The 22,897-nt window shown below is 31.7% G+C and overlaps 1 protein-coding gene across 1 annotated transcript; it reads right to left on the bottom strand.

The window, feature by feature from the left end:
• Positions 1-2,235: 2,235 nt before the first annotated feature.
• LOC134685402 (26S proteasome non-ATPase regulatory subunit 2-like) lies at positions 2,236-22,889 on the bottom strand. The gene is made up of 22 exons (XM_063545152.1): positions 22,658-22,889; positions 20,465-20,521; positions 17,540-17,704; positions 16,898-17,019; positions 16,480-16,704; positions 15,657-15,815; positions 15,009-15,153; positions 14,447-14,507; positions 13,716-13,862; positions 13,234-13,340; positions 12,369-12,496; positions 11,964-12,051; positions 11,181-11,343; positions 10,486-10,587; positions 8,520-8,590; positions 7,760-7,862; positions 6,506-6,588; positions 4,834-5,002; positions 4,291-4,512; positions 3,566-3,684; positions 3,056-3,170; positions 2,236-2,408 (listed from the first exon to the last, which is right to left on the bottom strand). Exons 1-22 carry the CDS (start codon positions 22,742-22,744, stop codon positions 2,341-2,343), a joined length of 2,706 nt encoding a protein of 901 aa, XP_063401222.1. The 5' UTR covers positions 22,745-22,889; the 3' UTR covers positions 2,236-2,340.
• Between the last annotated feature and the right edge of the window lie 8 nt (positions 22,890-22,897).

Below are 22,897 nucleotides of genomic sequence, written 5' to 3' on the forward strand. Positions count from 1 at the left end.
ATATAAGTCTCGTTTCTCGATCTACAGTCATTCAAAAGAACAAAGATATTATTACTAGTACCACAAACAGTAGCCGAATCCCAGTCATTAAGGGAACAGTAAAGCCAGAACCGTCGTGAATATCTACTTATAGTTTGTTGCATACTTTAAATCACAAGTTAGAATCAAAAGAGAACATGAAGTACTCTTTATTCTTATGAATACATAGGAAATAACATTAAAAATTTGGGCTCACACAACAAGTTATGGTTAATGATTACTCTTTTCCACTTTTTATATAATAAGAAAAAAATCATGTTAACAGGCTGACAAATTGATCGGTAGCAACAGATGATGCCGTGCTTGTCATTCATATAAAGGGGGATAAGTGAAAAACGATAATAGTGATGCTACCCAAATTTGAACTTGGTCCGAGTTTTGTGGTAATAACAATTGTGCACAAGTTTCATCACATTTGGTTAGGGCAACTATAGTTAGAGAGAGGAAACCAATTTTGGGACATTCAGACAAGGGTAAAACTTAATGCCCCCTATTTTATGGCAGGGGCATAAAAAGGAGATACCTATTTTCATATTACTGACATAGCCATGTATTTAGAATACACTAACCAGTAAACTTTCCCTCAAAATTGTACCAATTAAAATCTTAAATTTAATTATCTATGTTGCTCTAGTTTGACCAAGTACCAGAATGTCCTACCACAAAGATAACCTTTAAAAATATAAAATCGGGAGTCAGAAAGTCAGTAATATGAAAATGGCCTATTGTATCAGACCTCAACCAATACAGCTATCATTGCTTTACCAGGGAAATGATCTCAGTCCATACAGTTCATCCATTGTTAAACTTACTTAGCAAATTGGGAGTGAACAAATATATTCAGACTTCTCTGTCCTTTACTCTTTTTCATAAAGATATATGGAGTATATATGTACACATGCATCTTCTATCTAATCAGCAGTATTTGTGTCTTCAAAATTATTGTACTTATAGAAAAGCTGGGCATTCTTTATTGAATACACAGGTATAAATCTATGAAGCACAGTTAAAAGTCCAACATTCGATTCACACTTGTATGTATAACTACTGTTAAACAGGTCAATCATCAACTTTCTACTCCATTTTATTCACATGGATTTGTTTCATGTTTCCAATAATGATTTCTATGCCAAAAACTGCTCTGGTCTTTTGGTACTTTCATAAGTTGTCTTTTGCATTGGGTGAAGCTAATGACATTTTCAGAATTATTTCCAATTAGTAGCTGTATTGATAAAGCAATATTCATTTGTGTAATTGTGATGCAATGATCTTTATATGTATAATGTTTTTCATTTAAATTTCATTGCTAAATAGTTCATCTGTCTGGGAATAACTGATATATAAGTATAATTATAAGCCACTGTCTCTTCATTTCTTTCAAATCATGTCATTCTTTGTGAAAATATACTCTTTTTTTGTCAAAGTTTCACTGATTTTTTTCTCCCAATTATATATGATGATGTCTATACCATTTTGTCCTTTAAGTTTTAAATTTTCCAGTTTTCTAGACAATTTTATCACCATCCATTTGGTAAATGATGACTAGTAGATCCTAAATATAACAAAATGCTCACAGAAAGTGGTATAGTTATCAATACATATGTTAACAGCTAGCAAACATGATATAGCAAATATCTCAAACAGGCTCATTTCTTTTATTTTGGCTCTGTCAAGATCAACTAGAGACCACATCCTCAATGTCTTTTTCTGAAGGACTCCTAAGATTTTTCTTTGAAGTTTACCTGTATTGACAGAATTGCAGTCTTTTGTCTGTATTCATATATCTATGTAGGTTTAAATTTTATTCTGCCTTACGTTACATTATGGGTCACACAGGGTGCATCAAATAATCCCTATCCTACACTGTATTTACTATACTTATTTGACATGCAACACTTTATTATTTAATAAACAGCAGCAATTACTGTGATAATACTTTTGATTAATGAATCTCATTCTGATTATGTGAGGTCTGTGGAAGCTCATTGGTATTGATGGCTTGTGAATAAGTCCCTTTACTTTCGACTTCAACAAATTCATTAAATCATATGGAATTTATGTATTTATTTGGTAACGAAATTCTTAGTACATCATAGTACAATTATTTCAGTGTCTTCCAATTCTTACACCCCTCCCCATTTTTGCTTCCAGTAAGTCTTCCTAGTTGGATTTGAATGAGTACTTAAACAAGTGACAACCATTTTAATAATTTATTCAACGCAAGCACTATGACTCTCTCTCTCTCTCCCTCTCGGTCATTATCACACATACAGTACCGATCACTAACGACATATAAAGTTCTCAAGCTTCGTAATCTGGATTCTTCTTCAGTATAACAAAACCTTCCATGATAGGACTTATTGGTAGATCTGTAGTCAGAGTTAAGGAGAATGTAATTATTCCAAATGCATTATGGAATCATAATAAATGTGAAATATATAAGTAAGTATAATATGCAACTGTTTATCTATAATTAATAAATATGCCAGTTACTAGACCACTTTCAAATTTGTGTACTTTCCCTGTAATTTTCTGATGTCACCATGCTTATGTTATTGAGAACTATATGTTCAGTAATGCTGGTTATGCCTACGATCAACCAGTGTTACCTTTTCAAATGAAAACTTGAGATTAGTGTATGTTAAACCTTAGCTTTCAGTATGTTGAAAATATGGGATTGTTATTGTGTGATATATTATGGTGTGCAATGTTTTCACGGACAATATTACTATATCTGGAGAAAACAAATCAGACTAAAATCAGTCAAAAACACATAGTATTAGTTCAACAAGAAATAAGTATCAAATAATTCTTAATTAGCAGATCAAAGTAAGTAATTTTCCTCGTTTAGGTCTAATTCTATCTGAATATCATTTTTAATGTTGAAAATTTGCTGCCTGGAGAATTCAATTCCTTCTTTATCTCTTTGACAATATCTGATTTAAGAGTTCAATCGTAAAACTCAATTTCAGCAGGACCATTACAGTTCTATCATGATAGAGTGTAAAAAGGATACATTCTTCTGTAGCTAACTCTGCCCGTTCACCATAAGCCAGTAGTACTGGTGTTGTATGAGTCTGGAATCCTGTTATAGACTTAGGTTTACCTGCTTGTCCTACTACATCTACAGCCTACAAATAAAACAGTGACATTTGTTTAACAACTATGTCAAAGTCAACATAAAATAAATAAGTCCTTGTTTAGGTGTAAACAAGTGAATTAAAAAAGAAATGGATTTTTTCATCAAATCTGCCTTTCTTTTGAGTATTAATGCTTTATTTTCCCTTATACGTTTTCTCACACTGGTCTTCTAAGAAGGGGTCTGCACCAGTCATGCTTCAGTGATTCCCTATATAATTAACCAATGTTTACCTACAAGAAGGGGGGGGGGAATACTCCTCTGCATTTGATTGCTTTTTTTCATTTCTATTTGCCCAATATTTATTCATTTCATAATATGTGAAAAAAATGTGAAACCTGAGAAAACTTTATTAAATATATGAGGTAGAAACTATAAATGTCTTACCTGTCCAACTCTGACATGTACAGGTGTTGGTCGTAATTCCTCATCAAAAGTGGTCAACATTCTGGGCTGCATGGCTGACACAAGGTGGTACAAAATGTAGTGAGATTTTCCTAGGATCACTGTTGAAAATGGAGAAATATTTAGTTTAAATTAAAATTTAGACATCTTTGTCTTATATTTTCAATATAATTTAAACTGGTTTGTAGTGATGAACCTTTTGTTAGATCTTTTGTATGGAAACTATACCAAATTTAAACTTAAATTCAGGTGGTACCTAACACTTTAACTAAAATTAATTTGGCTTGTTTATTATTTTTTAAATTTTAACAATTTAAAGTATTTACTTTGACCCTTTGACAAAAATATAAAATTTCACAAAATTTGAACCAACCATTTAATCAGAAAAATTACATTGAGAAGCTTAATATTTCCTTAAGAACAAAACGTCATTAAAACGTTCTGCTGATTTTACAGAGTTATCTCCCTGTAGTGTTAGGTACCACCTTCAGCATTCCTTTTACTTCATAGATAATCTCTAATTTCAGATAAATGTTGCAATTATATTAAAGAATTTTTGATAGTTGTGGAAATTATCAAGAATTTGTCAAACCTCTTTTATTCAATAAATTAATTGATATCCAGAAAATATTTTAGATTTGTCACTGCATCTTTATCCAACCATTTTCCAGATTGTAAAATAAATTCATCTTTTTGTTTGAACTTACGATTTTTAACATCAAGACATGATACACAGACAGCCAGGAGTCCAGCAACAGCTACAGGTGACATGAGTGCCTTGTCACTATGGTATGGACTAAGGGTCAGGGTACCTTTACCCAGATGTGTAAGTCCCTGGGCCAGTCTTACCATGAACAGATTGTTGGCATCCTTGCCATGGTACACAGCTAATTGTCTTAACATGGCAGCCAGACGTGCATTGTTTGTACCTATAAATAAACAAACCATATTGTATTCATAGAATGGGTAAGAAAGGGAAACATGATTTTTTTTTTAAATGAGACAATAATCTTAGTTTTACATACAAGAACAAGTTTTGTAAAATGGTGGTATAAATATACCAGTGCAGTTTAAATTATCCTTCAGTTCCTCTGAATTGAAGTAGTTTTCAAATACAGCTTATTATTAGATGATCCATAATAACATACAGTAATAAGGATGTGTTATAACGTAAATAAATGTACACTTAAAAATATCATTCATGACTATCAAATGGAATTATTCAACATTCAAAACAAAAGTTTATTTACCTGCACCAACCAGTCCCATTGCCAAAATAGCATTATGAGCGACCTCAGGATCATTGTCATGAGAAAATTTACTTAGTGTGTCCAGTATCTGTAGTTTAGGGTTAGACACTGATATCAGACCTAACGCTACTGGTACTGCTCTCTTGATTGCTACCTCTCCATACCGCAACTACAAATATAAATAATTCAATTACATATAACTTAGTTTGTGTCCATTTCTTGAAATGAATTGCCCCCCACCCCCTTGACATTTATTTAACAATTACATATATTTACCAGATGCTTTGCAGGGAGCAGTTTTATACGACAGCAGAGGTCGAACCCCAAACGGTTAGGGCAAGTATGGACACAACATTCAAGCTGGATTCTGCTCTGAATTTGGATTGTAATTAAATAGTTAACACAGCAAAGGTTTCAGACACAGGATAAATGTGGTGTATTGAATTAATTTTATTTTTTTGATTTTGAGCAATACACTATGCTGTTTAATATATATTAATCCTCTCAAAAAAAAGTTTGAAGAAATTTAATTTTTATTTCTGTTTTTTTTTTGGTTCACCTCCCCATTCCCTTACTCCATAACTGATCTCAACTTAAATTTCTAATGGAGATTTCAACAATAACTACTCATTTAAATACATCATAAAACATTAAAATATAAAATGTCATAGTCATGGTTAAAATTAATATTAATTAATAGTAACTTCTAAAAAAAATAATTGGGAATGTGTCCAAAGGGACACAGATGATGCTCCCGCTAGCATATAATGTTATAAAGGGACATACCTCTCAAGAACTGTTAAAACGTGAAGCTGCCAAAAATTGAACTTTAACTGAGTTTAGAGGTAATAAGCATTCTATACACATTTCATTAAATTTAGTTGAGTCAAACTTAAGTGAAGAGAACAGAAACGAAAAAAAAATCTTCAATTTTTCCACTGGAAAAGGGGCATAACCCTAGAATGGTAATCAAAGTGCTTGTAATCACTAAATGGTTAAGATTGTTTTAATTTATTAGTTGGTAGTAAAAGTGAATATTGCATTGTATATAGCACAAGTTGATTCTACTACTATTCTGGACAAAGAAAGATAACTCCAATTTTCAAAATACATTTCATAAAGCATTTGTTTTATGTGATTCAACAACCATTCTGGACAAAGAAAGACAACTCCAATTTATTTTCTTGAAACAACAAAAATGCTTATGTTGACCCCTTAATCCTAGACTGTTTGCCCAATAACCCTTAAAATATATTTCAACCTTCAACTTATGGTATTAAACATTGTGGTACAATTTCAGAACAATTGAAATACTTATACACAACTTATTGTTACGACACTAGATAAATGGTTGTTTAGGCCCTTTGGGCCTCTAATACCTAAACTTTAGGGACCATAACATCCAAAATCAATCACAAGCTTCCTTTTGTGGTTATAATCATTGTGTTAAAATTTTATTGATTTCTATTAACTGATGATAAAGTTTTTATCTGGAAACCATCCGTCTTTGGACGACGCTGACGTGATACCAATATACGAATAATAAATTTGTCATGCTGTTATATTTATGTTTTCCATTTGCTTTTTACTTAATTCATCCTCCAAAATAATGGGTTACTTACTTACACATTAAATTTACTAAACTGTAGCAAAAGATTATTACAGTACTTACCAAATGTCCAAAAGCTCTAAAAGCCATCTCTCCACCAATATCTTCTCCCATAGCTATCAAAGCTATACCTAAAACTGCTATACCTATTAAAAGAAAAAATACCATGAGTCTTTATTTGTATATTACAAGGAAAAATACAATACAGCATATACCGCTATTATGTAAATTTAGTCTTAGGCTTTCAAATGTTTCTGTACTCAATACAAAAAAAAGATTAAAGACTTCTAGTGTATGTTCAGTTCACAGTTGGTTAATTTAAACACACAATAGTGTCTCAATAATCACATTGTTGGTACATAAATAAGGCAAAATTTTTCTTGATTGAATTGTTTTACATTGTCATTTTAGAACTTTTAATAGCTGACTATGTGGTATGGGCTATGCTCATTGTGGAAGGTCATACGGTGACCTATAGCTGTTAATTTCTGTGTCATTTGATCTATTGTGGAGAGTTGCCTCATTGGCAATCATACAACATCTTCTTTTTATATACAATATTAAATTAATTTTCAGATTTTTTCAGGAAATTATTTTTGGAGTAAGCATTAACTGTTTGACATTATTATACAATTGCATTCCACATTTTGTTTAGAAAATATTTTTATTTCAATTTTCTTTTAAATATAAGAGGAATATTCAAACAGGATATTAATATAAATCACCATCATCTATATAATTAGTTGAATTTGACTAAAACAAGTGAAACTGCGAGCTACTGCTCACTGATGATACTCCCGCCGCAAGTGGATAATATTAAAAGTGTAAAAATATGCAAGTTTTCTGTAAACTGGAAGTTGTCGTCAAGTGATGAATCTGAAAACGCATCACACGGTATAGCTGACTTATATAAATCCTGAAACCAAATTTCAGAAATCCTTGTATTGTAGTTCCTGAGAAAAATGTGACGAAAATTTTCAACTTGGCTATCATGTGTAAAATCATACAAGTGTTCGGTAAACAGGAAGTTGTCAAGTGATCAATCTGAAAACGCATCACACGGTATAGCTGACTTAGATAAACCCTGAAACCAAATTTCTCAGAAATCCTTGTATTGTAATTCCTGAGAAAAATGTGACGAAAGTTTCATGGGACGGACTGACCGACAGAGGTAAAACAGTACACCCCCCTTTTTTCAAAGTGGGGGTATAATTAATGCAAATATGAAACTGTCTTTTAATTCAACAGAATAATAAATCTTTGAAAACTGAGATGTACTTTAAACCTAGATGAGAAAAGATAATACTAAAAGTTTACTTTGTTGTGCTGACAGATCAGAGGTTGCTGCTTCTTTTGATTTGTCTTTTTCCTTTTCTTTGTCATCTTTCTTTTTCTTATCATCTTTCTTATCATTATTATCCTACAAAAATTAAATTCATTGACTCTATGAAAATAAATCAACAAATAAACAAATCATTATTCCTATATTCAATGATTTATAATCACAGTATAAATGGAAAACAAATTTTCATGTGACAATGAAGGTACAAACAATCTCCTAGAATCAGTTCCCTCTAAAAGAAACTTGCTCATTACTTGAACTGTTTTTTGGTTAAGTGTAAACATGTAATTTATGGCAATACTTCTAAAATGAATGCTATTTTCTATGTCTGTATATATATTTCCCATTTCTGGATATGGATGGTTACATCACAGATTCCTTTCGGATGTGAAATTTCAAGAGCATGATCCCCGATTCCCTATACTAACTTTTAAAATTATTCACATAGGAGTCTTTAGATGCTTGTTATCAAAACTTAAAAAGAAATTTACTTCTGGATAAACAAGTATTGTTTATCAATAGATATATCTTAACTGGATATAAAAGTTGAAAGCACAGACCTATTGTCTGCAACATTTAACAGTGTTTGTCATAATGACCTTCAAGCAAGAGATTCCTTCAGAGTGCCCACTAAATATTACTAACAATATAAAGGATCCGTAAATATGAGAAAATCCAGTGTTCCCAAGTTACTTTGGTCATAAAATTTCTTATTCTTTATAGAAATACCCATACCTCATCTTTCTTTTCATCATGCTCAGAACATATATGTTGTAGTTTCTGTATTTTCAACACATTTCCTGTCCCTGGATAAAAAAGTATTAATGAGATGGATTATTTTGGGAAAAATAAAGATTATATTTCGATAAGACATTACATAAAAAGGATCTACTAATGAGATAACATGCTCTAACAAAACCGGAAAAGGTTTAAGACATTCAAACTGCCATTTTTTTATACACTACAGAGAACATCACAACATACAAAAGAAATTTGGTGAGCAAGTTCACATACCCCAGGCCCAAACATGAAGAACTCCTACTGATCTCCTGGAATCAGTTATCTATTTACTAATGGTTCACCAGTACCCACAAATCTGACCAACATTTGGTTCACAGAAATAATAATGCATCCACTGTATAAGGTATGATTCTAGCTAAACTAAATAATTAAATATAGGCTGTTTTTACAAGTCCCCATTATGGCAAACAACTAAGTGATGATAGACAGACAGACAGAAAGGTCAAGAGCATTATCTCCTTTAACTTTTGTTTCACAGTTCTATTAATCATTTGTTGCCACATGTCAAATTGACTCAATGCAAATCCATTTGTCAGTGATTTTGCTAGCGCTCGTCACTTTCGTAATTTACGAAAGGGTTTTCGCATTGACGAAAGTTTTTAAAATCAATTTCGTCACTTAAATTTAGAAAGTGTAAAAATATTTTCTCATTAAAATACTATAAATCTACCTGTCTTTATGTTTTTGACAAGTTTATGACCCCCAGGTAATTAACATTTTCAACAGGTGTTACAAGTTGTGATTACAACTAATCTGCTTTTCGCCATCCGATGGGTCACTAATCCGTTAATTATTAATAAATCTCATAATTGACCACTATAATTTTTTCCCGAGGAACATCAGTCAGTTGGCTTTTCAACAACCAGGAGTATAGTTTCGTCATTTGATTGAAATAATTTGTTACCCCCGGACAGTTCGCATTTGAAGTTCATTATTTCTCAAACGATCACAATTTAAAGTTCGTTTGTCGTAGATTCGTCATTTGAACGCATTTTCGTTACAATTGATATAAATTGCCATCAAAAACTTTTGACAATTTCCATTTAAAAAATATTATATAGAACTTTATTCAAAATGTTCAAATTGTCTTCACGAGATAAACAGGTGCTTCTTGTACTTTGTGCTACGCATGCGTGAAAGTAATCCTATAACTATTTATAGACCCTGATAAAAAAACGTAAAATACGTTATCATTTAGAAGCAATTAAACGAAAGAGACAAATATATATCTCTTACTAAAGGAATTAAAACCGAAAAATGAGAATTTCCTGATGAATCCGGACTCGTTTTGAATTTACTATTCACGTGTCACTTCCCGTTTACGTTTCATTTTAAAACCGAAAGTAGAAAACGTTATCTATTCTTGATTTGTTTACAACCTCCTTTCAGTCGTTATACTAGTTCCAAAAAGGATTTTATACATCCAACTTAATAGAAATGATTTCCAGATTTCGATTTAGACGATTTATAAGGATAATGATTATGCAGTGATAAAATCATTGCAAGTTAATTTCTACTGTGATTCCTTGTTTAAAACAAACGAATCCAACTTGTGTTGTTCAGGAATGTCCTCTGGAACAAACTGAAGAGAATATTGTGAACTTAGTTTCAACATCCATGTCAGAATCTTTCATAATAAGGGCAATACAGTCAAATCATACAATACTGACTGCCAGTCATGCCTATATAGCTACATGGCTACAAGTCCTTAAAATCTGACAGAGTCAAAGATGAAGCTAGTAACATACATCCTTGGTACCTTGCTGTTACACAAAAAAAAGGTTGATTTTCATGGCGCGCAAAAGTGACTAAAGCCCTCAAAATCCTAGCTTAAACCCTGCATTTGTCAATCAGTAATCACTCTATTTTGTTATTCTAGATAGTCAAGATGAAAACATACCTGCATATGCACAGACTTCTACTAACAACATGGCCATTGATTTCAGTGGCTCTGCGATAACTTCTAATGCCATCAAGGTGGCATCTACAGCTTCCTGCTTACCTGTAAATTCATATCAATAAACTTCTGTAATAAATGTCGTTTCAGTTCATAAAGAGAAATTTGTGAACCACAGATTTTTTTTTCATCTACTGTGGATTCATTATTATTTGTTGGATACCAATTTTCGTGGGTATAGGTGAAGCACAAAATTAAATGTTCAACGAATGACAAATTTTCTAAAGACTTGTATAAAGACTTCGGCAAAAACACGAAATCAAATGTCCACAAACATGCAAGTTTTCCTTCATCCACGAAAATTGGTACCCACGAAAATAAATGAATCCACAGTATCCATTATCAAATATCAATGCAACTTTCATTTGTGAGACTAACAATAAGGTAACCCATACATTCTTAAATGTCAAGAAAAGTTCCTAATACATTTATTTTAGTAAATCCGACATTGGAGCTAAAACACATCAATACCAGTGCAAATGCACTATCTGTAGTTGTAGGGTTACTTACACCTATTTTACATTATTATTATATTGGCAGAACGTATATCTTATTTAGATAAGCCAAGATTGATCCACAAGTTGCACCTTGATAAGCTAAAGCCAATCTAAAAGCTAAGTTTACAATATGTAATTTACCTAGATAAGCCAATGCCAATCCTAAAGCTAGATATCTGCCATGTGTATCTTTAAGATCTGCTTCACTCCTCTCCATCATGGTTTGTAGAATGGTGGATGTTACATCAGCATTACAGCTACCTACTGCAATCATTCCACAGGATAAAGCAGCCATTCCTATCACCTACAACATACAGAAAAGAGAATAAAGGAATTGTTTCTATGGTAAGCCGGAATAGCATGATGTATTGTTGACTTAAAAGAGGGGTGAAAGATACAAGAGGGACAGTCAAACTCATAAATTGAAATTAAACTGACAAGGCCATGGTTACAAAAGAAAAAGACATACAGACAAATAACAGTAGACATTACACAACATCGAAATCTAAAGACTTAAAGCAACCTTGAACCCAAACAAAAAATAAAGTTTTTTTTTTTTATCTTATCAACATCTAACATCAATATAGACATGAAGACACTTGACAGGTTTCATAGTTTACATATATTTCATCAGAATATCACATTAAAAGAAAAACATTCACTACATAGTTTAAACATGAACATAATATCAGCATAGCCATATAAATGATTACAAAGACTGACTTTACTTTTAACCAAGGATATTGCAATAATGGGGCTTCCAATGATCTTTCAAGTTATTCTATAATTTATTAAACTATCAAATGTACAATTGAAAATTTTATATCAAGCTGTTTCAAGTTATCTTTGAGAAATCAATTGCAGTTCAGTGATACTAAGTATCCACAAGTATTTACCAACACACACAGAATCTTACACACTTACCTCCATAGTACATTTAGTATCTCCTAACACAGGCAGAATTATTGCTAGTACATCTTCTCTGTTAGATCCAGCATAGGCTAAACCAAGTCTGAAAGGATATAATACAATAGTCAAATACAAACTTTCTATGGTGTTATTTGTAAATATTTTTAATCACAGATTCTGATTTGTTAATCATTGTCAAATATTTTCATTTTCCCCCCCATTTCAAATAATGAACCTTTTTTTAAAAACTTTAAAGTCCAGATTGTTGACAGATTGAAATTGCAAGATATTAAAAATTAAAATTTAAACTTAAGTGTTATTCTTTTACTTGATCATCTACCAAAGACTACATTATATAGGACTGTGGAAATTTCTCCTCAGAAAAGAATCAATAATTTTGTGACTAAAATATCAATTTACCCAACTATAGCACCAATTCTCATGATAGCTGTATTATGCATTACATAATCTGACAACAAGGCAACAGCTGGATCACATTCATTCCTAACTCCAGAGTTAACAATACCACAAGCAAGCAATGCCCCTGCCTGTAACAAAAACAAAACAATGTAAAGTTTAGGTCTACAATTTTTAGAACATTTTATTTCAAAATCATTATTTTATTATTTTAAGTAAATAAAAATCAAATATTTGTTAAACCAATAATTTCTTAACTGTTGATCACTTTTAAAATCTAATCTAAAACAGAATCTAGTGTCAATTCTTTGCTTACAAGTCAGGAACCTGATGTTCAGTGGTTGTCTTTTTGTTGATGAGTTCATAAGTGTTTCTCGTTTCTTATTTTTCACATAGATTAGACAGTTGGTTTTCTTGTTTGAATAGTTTGACACTTGTCATATTTCGGGCCCTTTATAGCTTGCCTTTCGGTGTGAGCAAAGGCTTTGTATTGAAGGCCATTCTTTGACCTATAATGGTAAACAGTTTACAAATTGTGAATTGGATTGGGAGTTTCTCAGTGGCATTCATATCACATCTTCTTATATCTGTCTAACAAAAAGTCTGTTGAATTTTATGTTCTTTCAGAAATTTTATCCTTTCAACTTATGAAGGTGCGTTTTATTATAAAGACAAAACCCTAAAGTCTCTAAAACAAAAAACAAGAAAAGATCATTATCTTGATTCTTTAAAACAAAAAACAAGAAAAGATCATTATCTTGATTCTTTAAATCAAAGTGTAGAAACATGTATTTTAATCAGAGTATTTTAAATCTAGTTTATTTTTCAAAGTCAACTCGATTTGATTACATATATTGATAAATCTTACCTTAATAAAATCTTCAGAAGAGTATAAATATTTATCTATCTGTGTTAATCCTCCGTCTACATCCCATAATAATATTAAACCTAATGATGCTGTAGCACTTAACATACCTACAAAATAATTTCAATATTAGAGAATATCTGAAATAACTGGGAAATTTTGCAAAGAGTAAATAAAAAAAACATTGAACACTATGGAAATGTAGATAACTAAAATAACATAAAATGTAAGAATATTGGTTTTCGTAGTTTTTATCTAAACCGAAAATCTAAACTTTCGATTTAGAGATACATGCAGCTTGCATTGATTTTTAATGAATGGTAATTACCTAGAGTAAATCTGAATGTTGGAATCATTTAATTACAAAGTATTCAGTGCCCTCTTACAGTTTACAAATTGTACATTTCATGATGTGTACAAATGGTTATGGACATCATTCAATGACTGGATTGTCTCCCCATAGTTATAAACCATAAATAATTTACCATGTTCTTTATTTTTATACAACCAGGTATTTCCATCCTCCATTAATAGTTTATCCTGACCAAAAGCAGCATTAACAAAACCATTAACAAAGGATGAAGCTAGATTTTGTCGGGCTGAATCTACTGTTGTACTGGGTAAACTACTTCCTGCAAAATAAAACAAAAATATCTGGATAAAATTACTTGAAAGTTGTTCTTTTCTTGTACTTCAGCATGCATCAATAAAGAGGTCTATATGTATGTAAATATGGTAAAGAGGCCTTTGTTTGCCTTGTATATTTTTGTTATTTTGGTTCATTTATATGTTTTTGAGTTTAGTGGGATGTCCAATTTCAATGAACTAGTACACATTTAAGTTTAGGGACCAGCTTTGAGTGAGTGCAGGATTTTCTCACTGTGTTGAAGACCAATAAGTGACGTAGGGCTACTTTTTGCTCTTTAGTCAGCTTGTGACACACTCCCCATTTCCATTCTGTATTTCATTGATGGATTAATTTTCAGTGTAATAATTATATATACTCCTGACTGCTTGTCTTTAGTATACTTATCTAATATACTTTTATAATTTAAAAAAAAGTTTGCCAAATTCACCATATTCTGAAATTGTCAACTCTTTTGTATGTTCTAAAATCAAATTAGTTTTCATTGTTTTGTGTTATAAACTGTAATCATGCACCGACTGGATTCCTATCAATGTCTACAACATCCTGTTTATAGTTCAGATAACTTACTGCTTTGTTCTAGATGAGATTTATAAATATCTTCTGGTACTTTTGGTTCCATGATATCCAGCTACAAAATTAAACAGTTTCTATATATTACATGTGTCAAAAAGAAAATATATTTTATAACAATAATATCTTAGAGCAGAATAGAAATCATTTCCATAATTGAACAAGGCAACTTCTGTGTCAATTGTGTGTACCATGATTTCCTTCTTAAAGAATGAACATAAGGTTTTGCTATTCTTATTTCCTGCATCAACTTATGTTAAGTATGATAAGAAAACAGAACTATATTTTACCTATTTTTAGAAACTTTTGTAAATAAGATTCTAAATTTTTTAAGGACAAATAATCCAAACATAATTGACTTTCATGAACATTTATAACATATTCTGTAACCATGATTTCTTGACCTACACATGTTCAAATAACTATGATTTCTGTAAATGACGTACATGATGTTAGAACTAATTCATTTATTTGTCATTTACATCAATTTTACAATTTGGATGCTATGGCAAATCAGATATGAACTTTACTTTTAAATCTATAGTTCAGTCCTCCTTACCTCTCTAGCCAAAGCTAAAAAGTTATTATTTAGATGAGCATTAGACATAATTTCTGTCAATTCATCAAATTCTTCTATATCATCTGGTAGTTCTAAAAATATCTGTTGTCTCCCTAACATGTATGCTAACTGTTTCTGCACCAATCTGGAAAGAATGAAAGATAAATTTAAATACAAATATGTGTAATTTATGCATTGACATATTTTATTTCTCTAAACCAATTTTAAAATGCACACTATAAAATACTTGCAGTATTCAGAGAACTACCTATGACTTTTATCATACTATTGCAATGTGCCTAATTTGACTGCTTTTCCAGCCCCATAAATATTCAAGAGATAATCCTAGATATTTCAATGGTATTAGGTTGCTCAATCGTTAATTTGATATGTACTGCTTTTGGAATTGTCTTTTGGTTTTTATTTGGTCCTTTTTGGCTTTTTTGGAATGTAGCTGTCACCATCTCCTTGAGATCTTCCATCTTTTTGTTATAAAAAAGGTATTCTTGCTTTCAGCTAACAATAACTTCAGTTATTTCATATTGAAAAGTAAATACAGTAAGTATCTGAGATTCCCATTATCAAATTCAACAGTGCTAAAATTGACACACAATTTACATATTTTTAGTTGCTATAATTTTAACTTACATATCTTTACAAGACATAAATATTTCCTCTACCAGCTTCATATCATTTAACTGCATAGCAAATCTAATGGCTTGTGGAAACTGGTTAAATTTACGATATAAATCTACAGCTGTCTTCATAAGGGTGATGTTCTCAGGGTCTGGTACATAGGGAACACAACTGTAGTAAAAGCATTGATGTTTAATTCACATGTACTACTCCATTCATAATACAAGAAATTTATAATCATAAAATTATAATCATGTTAGTTTGGCAAGTAAGAAACACAACTGATTTTGTTTCTTTTGAATTAAAATATTAAACATAACATTTTAAATGAGTACAACTAAGGAATTCTGCGCTTCATCAGGTCAAAGCGAAGAAGCAGATATTCTCCATTTTATGTAAATATACTTTTTTCAATTTTGAAAGAATGTCAGTAATTTTATCATGGCCTTACACTCCTCTCTTTCAGACTTTTAAGAGTAAGAAACCTTCCTTTACAGGAATTCATATTGTGATGTTTAGTTCATGCTTTAATTTTTTTCCTACGAAAGAAAGTTACGTACAATTTAGTTGATCATATATAAAGATAATAATGATCTTCTTAAAAATATGAAATAGCTCAATAATTTGTTTGACTTTCAGCAACTGTTGCTATATCACGGTGACCAATGCTTTTTCCTATAGTGACAGATGCTTGAGAGCCTAGAGAGCACCAGCCGCAAAATTCTTGTAAATTCACTGAAACCATTGAATTCAGCTTGCTTAGTATTACTGATCATCAGTTTTGAAAACAGAAAATTGTCCAAATAAACAAACACAAACTTGAGAATAATCTTACCTAGTCAAATATAAACAAACTCTAGGATAAGCATTTTCATCAACATAATTTTTAAGAATGTCTAATTTCTCTATTTCCATTAACAGATCGCAGGCCTCTGCCTCAGCATTGTGGTCCATATGATAGGGGACTATTTCTTTGGTCATTGTTAACAATTTGTCTCTCATTTCTGTGTCCTTTACCTCCAGATCATTCCATTCTTGTGCAACCTGACCAGCAATATGTCTATAAACAAAGTAAAAAAATGTATTTCCCATGATAAAGAATTTTTACTTTTTATTTTACTAACAATTCCAAATAGTCTTCTTTAGGTTAAATTATATTTTAGAAGTCATGGCAATAGAGTTTATAACTGAATTACAAATTACAATGATATTATCAACTTGACCATTTCTGTTCTTTTTATATGATAACTTACCTGACATATTCATGACCCCATGAGCCTATTTCTTCCTTTGATCCCAGTATTCTGTACTTTAAGCTCTCTCTTGTATCTGATGTTGTCATTCCTAATACTGATACAATGTCAGCACAAAATCTCTACAATGTACAAATCTGATGTTCAGTAGTTTGTTGATGTGGTTCTTAAGTGTTTCTTGTTTTATATTTTTGATATAGCTTAGACCGTTGGTTTTCGCGTTTGAATGTTTTTACACTAGTATTTTTTTGCATGCAAGTCACAATTCAATCACAAAATCACACAAAAGTAATGTTTTCAGCTATGTACAATATACCTATTTCCCCTGGATTAGGTTTCAGAGACAGGGTGAAATTTAAGCATACCTGGCTCAATACTTTTAAAGCGTTTTTTGTTTGTTTTCGGGGGGGGGGGGGGGGGGGGGGGTGTGTGGTCAGAAATGATATCTGCAACATGAGACCAGGTGTTCATGAAAAAAACCATTTTCTTAGAAAGTTTTTAATGTAATTTATTTTTGCAACAAATCTAACAACAAACATTCAATAAGTTAGTTTATAATCAGTGTATTTTTTCTCAATCTTGAGCTTGTGTTTAGAAATTTTAAAGCCAAATGATGTATTTATATTAATGAAGGGAACTCACTTTTGTTGTATCATCTTTGATCTTTTCGTACACTTCTTTTAGAGATTCATAATGAGGTCGAAGGAACTTCAGTGGCTTAGGTACAGATGTCATTGATGTTGTTGATGCTCTAATTTGTGACCTCAGACTTTCTAATGCTGGCTTATAAAGTTTTTGATCTGATTCCTGTAAAATTGAAATAATTGGCTTAACCATTCCAAGTCAAAAGCAATATACACACAGGGGTTTCACTTCATTTTGTTTGAAGGGGCCAATTAGAGATTTAAGCAGGCCCAAACCTAACAGGGGGGGTTTGGGGGGGCTTGCCCCCCCACGATTTTTTTAAAATTAGACGCAAAATCCTGCATTCTGGCGCATTCTGGGCATTAAATTATAGTTCTGAAAATGTCACTTTTACCACTAGCCCACCTCAAAATTTTAACAAAAAGGCTTAAAAACCTGCATACCTGGCATAAAACTATAGTTCTGAAAATGTCATTTCTACCACTTTCCCCACCATCAAAGATTAAAAAAAAAAATAGACACAAAATCCTGAATTCTGGGCATGGCAGAAAATTATAATTGTTCTAAAAATGTCACTTTTACAGTACCACTGTTAATGTAGGCAACCTAAAGTTTTTCTAAGTAAAAAAATTGAATTTAAATATCTAACATCACTAAGTCAGAAAGTATAATATTGAAATATTTTCATTTATATCACTTCACTAAGAGATTAATTATTAGAATGATTGATGGATACAATTCAATGACACTTATGTATAACAACTTGTTATTCATGCCAAAATAGAGTTCACCAGCAACAATCGTCCTCAAAATCTGATCATCCTCAGAATAAAAAAATACTACATTGAGCATCATAATTTATTTCTGGCTATATAATAATTGTTGATAAAAGGTTACATGTAGTAGCAAAAACTCTGAACCTGAAAAGAGGTTAATTTTATTTAAATAGGGACATGGGACAATAAGAAAATTATGGTGCTATTTACATTTAAAACCAGATACTTGTCCTACCTTTGGGGACCCCTAAAAAAATTTGGACAGCACTTCCCCTGCACGCAGCAGTTTTAAATATCCCCCTTCCCATTATCCCGGTGGTATGAAAAGATGTGTTAAGAAAGAAAAAGAAGAAGTGCTGGCCAGGCTCATTTATAAGAAAACATGAGCTTCCACTTCTTCTAAATTTCGTTTGATAGCTTTTAAAAGGGTTACATACCTCACAACTGAAAGTATTATCACCAGAAATATATCTATGATTTGGAACGGGACCAGAAGTTCTGCCAAAGCAATTTTTCATCGATGTACCCTGCCCCCTTTTCGGATGCTTTGTAGTTGCCGGCAGATCGACGGGGTCCGTTGTACATAGATCACCTAAACAGTAAAACTATGTATGTATGTACGTAGATCCCTCCGTTTACGGAACACCCCATGAGAGCTGCGAGGGTACAGTGGAATCCGTGTACATTACTATTCATTCAATCATAACAACGATAAGCACGTGTGTCAAACAGGAAGTCTGAAATAACAGCCAATGAAAATCGTCGTTGCAACCGCATGTCGGTTTAAAATATAAACACAAATCTTCAAACTCCGTTGTCATGATTTTAATATAAAAAGATCTGATAAAAAAAATCGGACTTTTTTTTTTTTTGTTAAGGACAACTGAACCGGCCAGAAATTGATTTGAACAGTTCAAAATGGCCGGCGGCCGGTTCTTAATGAAAACACTGTAACACATAATACATATTTTTATAAATTTTGACTTTGCTATTCATATTAAATAAACATTATTTGACTAAACAGTCAGAAAGTAATTAAACAAAGGACAGGATATAAATACATAAAGGTCACTGTACTTCATTAAACAATGAGCAAATTTCAGCAGTGAGCTGTAAAAGGTCAAGTAGGACAAAAACAACAAACAAAAGACATATAGGTGTAATACCACCAAATCATGGTACGTCACATCCGGTTGTATATGAAAGTAGGTTGAAAAAAATATTCCCTTTAAATTTGACAGTTGTATGTAATTAATTAATAATCCTACATTTTATTGCAGTAAAACCATTTCTGTGTCATAAACATATGTCTTGGGTATTTCAAAACACCGTTATTTTTTATTTGGAATTTCTATAGAAAATTTTGTAATCTTGAGGTTACATGGTGACTTAACCTTGTACACAGATAAAACCAGAGGAGAAATTTGATTGGTTAACTTCCAATGATGGTTATTTTCTTATATGCTATGAAATGTTATGTGAATTTGTTTCTAAGAACTGGACAGGATAAAACTTAACTCATGCCAAGTATTTCTTTTAAGTGCCAGTCTGCCTAATAATCAGGCAGTGATGAAAACATGACCCAAAAAACCCACCCAATTTGACATTGTTTTCAGTACATAATATGTAGTTATGCACAAAAATAACATTCATTTCTGTTTTCTGTTCTGGTAATAGAAGATACAATTTGGTTGAAATGCACTAGAAATTAACAAATAAGGGGAGATAACTCTGTGATTTGCTATCATTCTAACCAATATTCTAACAGAGTTATTTGATATTACCAGACACACACAAACAAAAGACTAATAATTTTTAACTCAGGATGCTGGTTAGTATTAAATAGAATGATTAGCTCGGTGGGTTTTTTCTGATCATGTTTTGATTTTTACCTAAATTGCCTGATTCTTACAAAGACTGGCACTTTAAAATATTTGAAACAAGTATAAATTCTGCACATTTTTATGAAAAGTGCAAATTTAACAAAGACTAATAGGGGAAAATCAATGGTGGTATTACACCTATATTGTAGTCAGCAAACAATAACACTGAATACCATTTTATACAACATAGACAACATGTTTATAAAAACTATTTTTGCAACACATTTAACAGCCATTCAATAACCCTTTTTTTATGTACAAACCTTTAATCTTTCCACCAACATGTTTAATTCTTCTTGTAACTGCTTATCTTCTTCTGACTGAAATGAAAAATGTATTATAAATTACTGTAAATCAACATTCATAATTCAATTGTCAAAGAATGTACTCAAATATTTTTGTTTGTTTCAAAATATTTCAGAAGATAGTGTAAAAAGAGCTTTTAAAATTGTACTTCTTTGCATCTTAGAGGTTGCAATAAAAATGCTTCAAAAATTAGAACCTTAAATTCTTTCCCTTCCTACTCATTCTGCTGATGCAGAAAGTTTTTTTTTCTGAGATGAAACTTGTCAAGAATGATTGGTGATCAGATCTTTTATTCATAATGTTTCACACTAAAGATATAGCATCATTTGATCCGGTCCCGGCTATTGAAATGTGGAATATTTCTGGACAGCGCTCTAGACGACCCAGTCAGGCAACCTATGGTCATCGTGAAGATTGTGATGACGTGGAAGACAATGTTGATATTTTTACTAGATCTGTTCATGATCCTGATTTTGATAAAGAAAATCATTGCGATTATCAAATAAAATTGAGAACGGATATGGGGAATATGTCAAAGAGACAACAACCCGACCAAATAAAAAAACAACAGCAGAAGGTCACCAACAGGTCTCCAATGTAGCGAGAAATTCCCGCACCCGTAGGCGTCCTTCAGCTGACCCCTTAACAAATATATACTAGATCAGTGACAATGAACGCCATACTAATTTCCAAATTGTACACAAGAAACTAAAATTAAAATAATACCTTTATCAAAATCAGAATCAAGACTATCCCTTTGTTCCTGTCTAACTTGTATAAACGAAAGCATCAAAATAAAATTAAACATCTATCATTTATATTAGTTTTTGTCAAATGAATGTCATTTTTGCAGGACAAGTAGATTTGGAGCCGGACCAGTAGGGGTTTTAGTCCACTGGTCCGGCTGGCCAGTACACAAAAAAGCTTAAATTCGACCCCTGTTACAATACACCTTATCACTAATTGTCTGCCATTACTAAACATCACAAAAGTTCCCCTTTAAATTTTGATGTCATAACAGAAAACATCCGACACCACAATGAAAAAGTGATTGTTATATGACATCAAAAGTTCAAGCAGGACAGATTCTCAAGTCAAGCTGTACAGATTTCCAAATAGCTATTAGATTGAAGTGTTATGTCCATAAGCTCATAGCTTAAAAAACAAAGATTTCTACAATCATCCAGGCTTATATGCTACATTTTTTTTGTAATTTGACTTGTACCCAAAATTTTATAAAAAAATCTATGTTTACTAAAATATTGCAAACATGGCAAATGGCATACTCAAGTAGAAAATGCAGTGATATTGTTTGCCTAAAATTAGTGGAGAATACAGGCTTTTTCCCCAGGAGAAGAATCCAAATTTGAAGAAAAAAATGGCTTAAATTATTCCCAAAAAGACAATTTTTTTCCCAATTAGTGCAGTCTCAATAGTAATTGTACATGAATACAAACTGAAATCACTCATTTAAAGATTTTTCATGCCTAAAATGACTATAGGTGCAGATTTGAGGTTCTATTTATGTATCATCACTGATAAAATGGGGTCTTATTTTATAGCAGGGTTTGACTTGTGAAAATGGGTCTGTATATTGAAGTTTCAGTCAAATTCATGGTATATTTTGAATTTCCCAATTTGATGAAAATGACGCATATTTTCCCAATAAAAAAGGGTAGAGGTAGTTTTGAAAAAAGCCAACAATATCACTGAAATGGGATTAATGGAAAAACAAGAAGTAAATACAATCTATATAGGATACCAACTATAACCAGTCAGAAACAGAAATTAAAGCTAAATATATGTGTTGATACTTTTGCATGTTATTTATTATTAAAGCCAATAAAGGGGGAGGGTCACATTCTATGGTAAAATTGCTTACTTGTAGAAATAATTGACCAGAATTTACACAGACAAAACTTTAAGAGTCTGGACAATCAATTAGTTCCCACAAAATTCTAAGCCTTTGAGGCATAACATTACCCATCTGCATTGCACATGTTTGGCACACAAAGTTTATGACAATGCAGTTTTGGAAAATTTCGACGTCCCTGAGGTTTTTATCAGTCAATTTAATGACATAAAAAAGATCGAATTGTGTTTACAACTACATTTTCTATTCATTAGGTTTAAGATTCGTTCACAAGTACCAATTCTGGTTCTTTATCGCCTTTTTTGACTTTCTTTTCATCCTTTTTCTCCGGTGCTACCGGTTCCTCTTTTTTCTTGTCAGCCATGTTTGTTGGTCTCTTGTAATCTCGTTAAATAATAAATTGAAATTAAAGGTAAAAAAAATATGAAATGCGGTGATGACCTTTAAAAATTAATGAGAAGACACAAAACATTTATAGAAATAAAAAAATAAAATAGAAAAACTAAAACTGTTTCGA

This window comes from Mytilus trossulus, chromosome 9, assembly GCF_036588685.1.
Source record: "Mytilus trossulus isolate FHL-02 chromosome 9, PNRI_Mtr1.1.1.hap1, whole genome shotgun sequence".
Lineage (NCBI taxonomy): Eukaryota > Metazoa > Mollusca > Bivalvia > Mytilida > Mytilidae > Mytilus > Mytilus trossulus.

What these genes read in the sequence shown, in the direction of transcription:
- LOC134685402 (XM_063545152.1), bottom strand. Translation starts at nt 22,744, where the DNA reads ATGGCTGACAAGAAAAAAGAGGAACCGGTAGCACCGGAGAAAAAGGAT. An exon ending in CTTCTGAAGATTTTATTAAG is followed by an intron (nt 12,497 to 13,233) that starts GTAAGATTTATC and finishes TTTTTGTTACAG; the next exon opens with GCAGGGGCATTGCTTGCTTG. An exon ending in TTAGAGCTTTTGGACATTTG is followed by an intron (nt 5,003 to 6,505) that starts GTAAGTACTGTA and finishes TTATATTTGTAG; the next exon opens with TTGCGGTATGGAGAGGTAGC.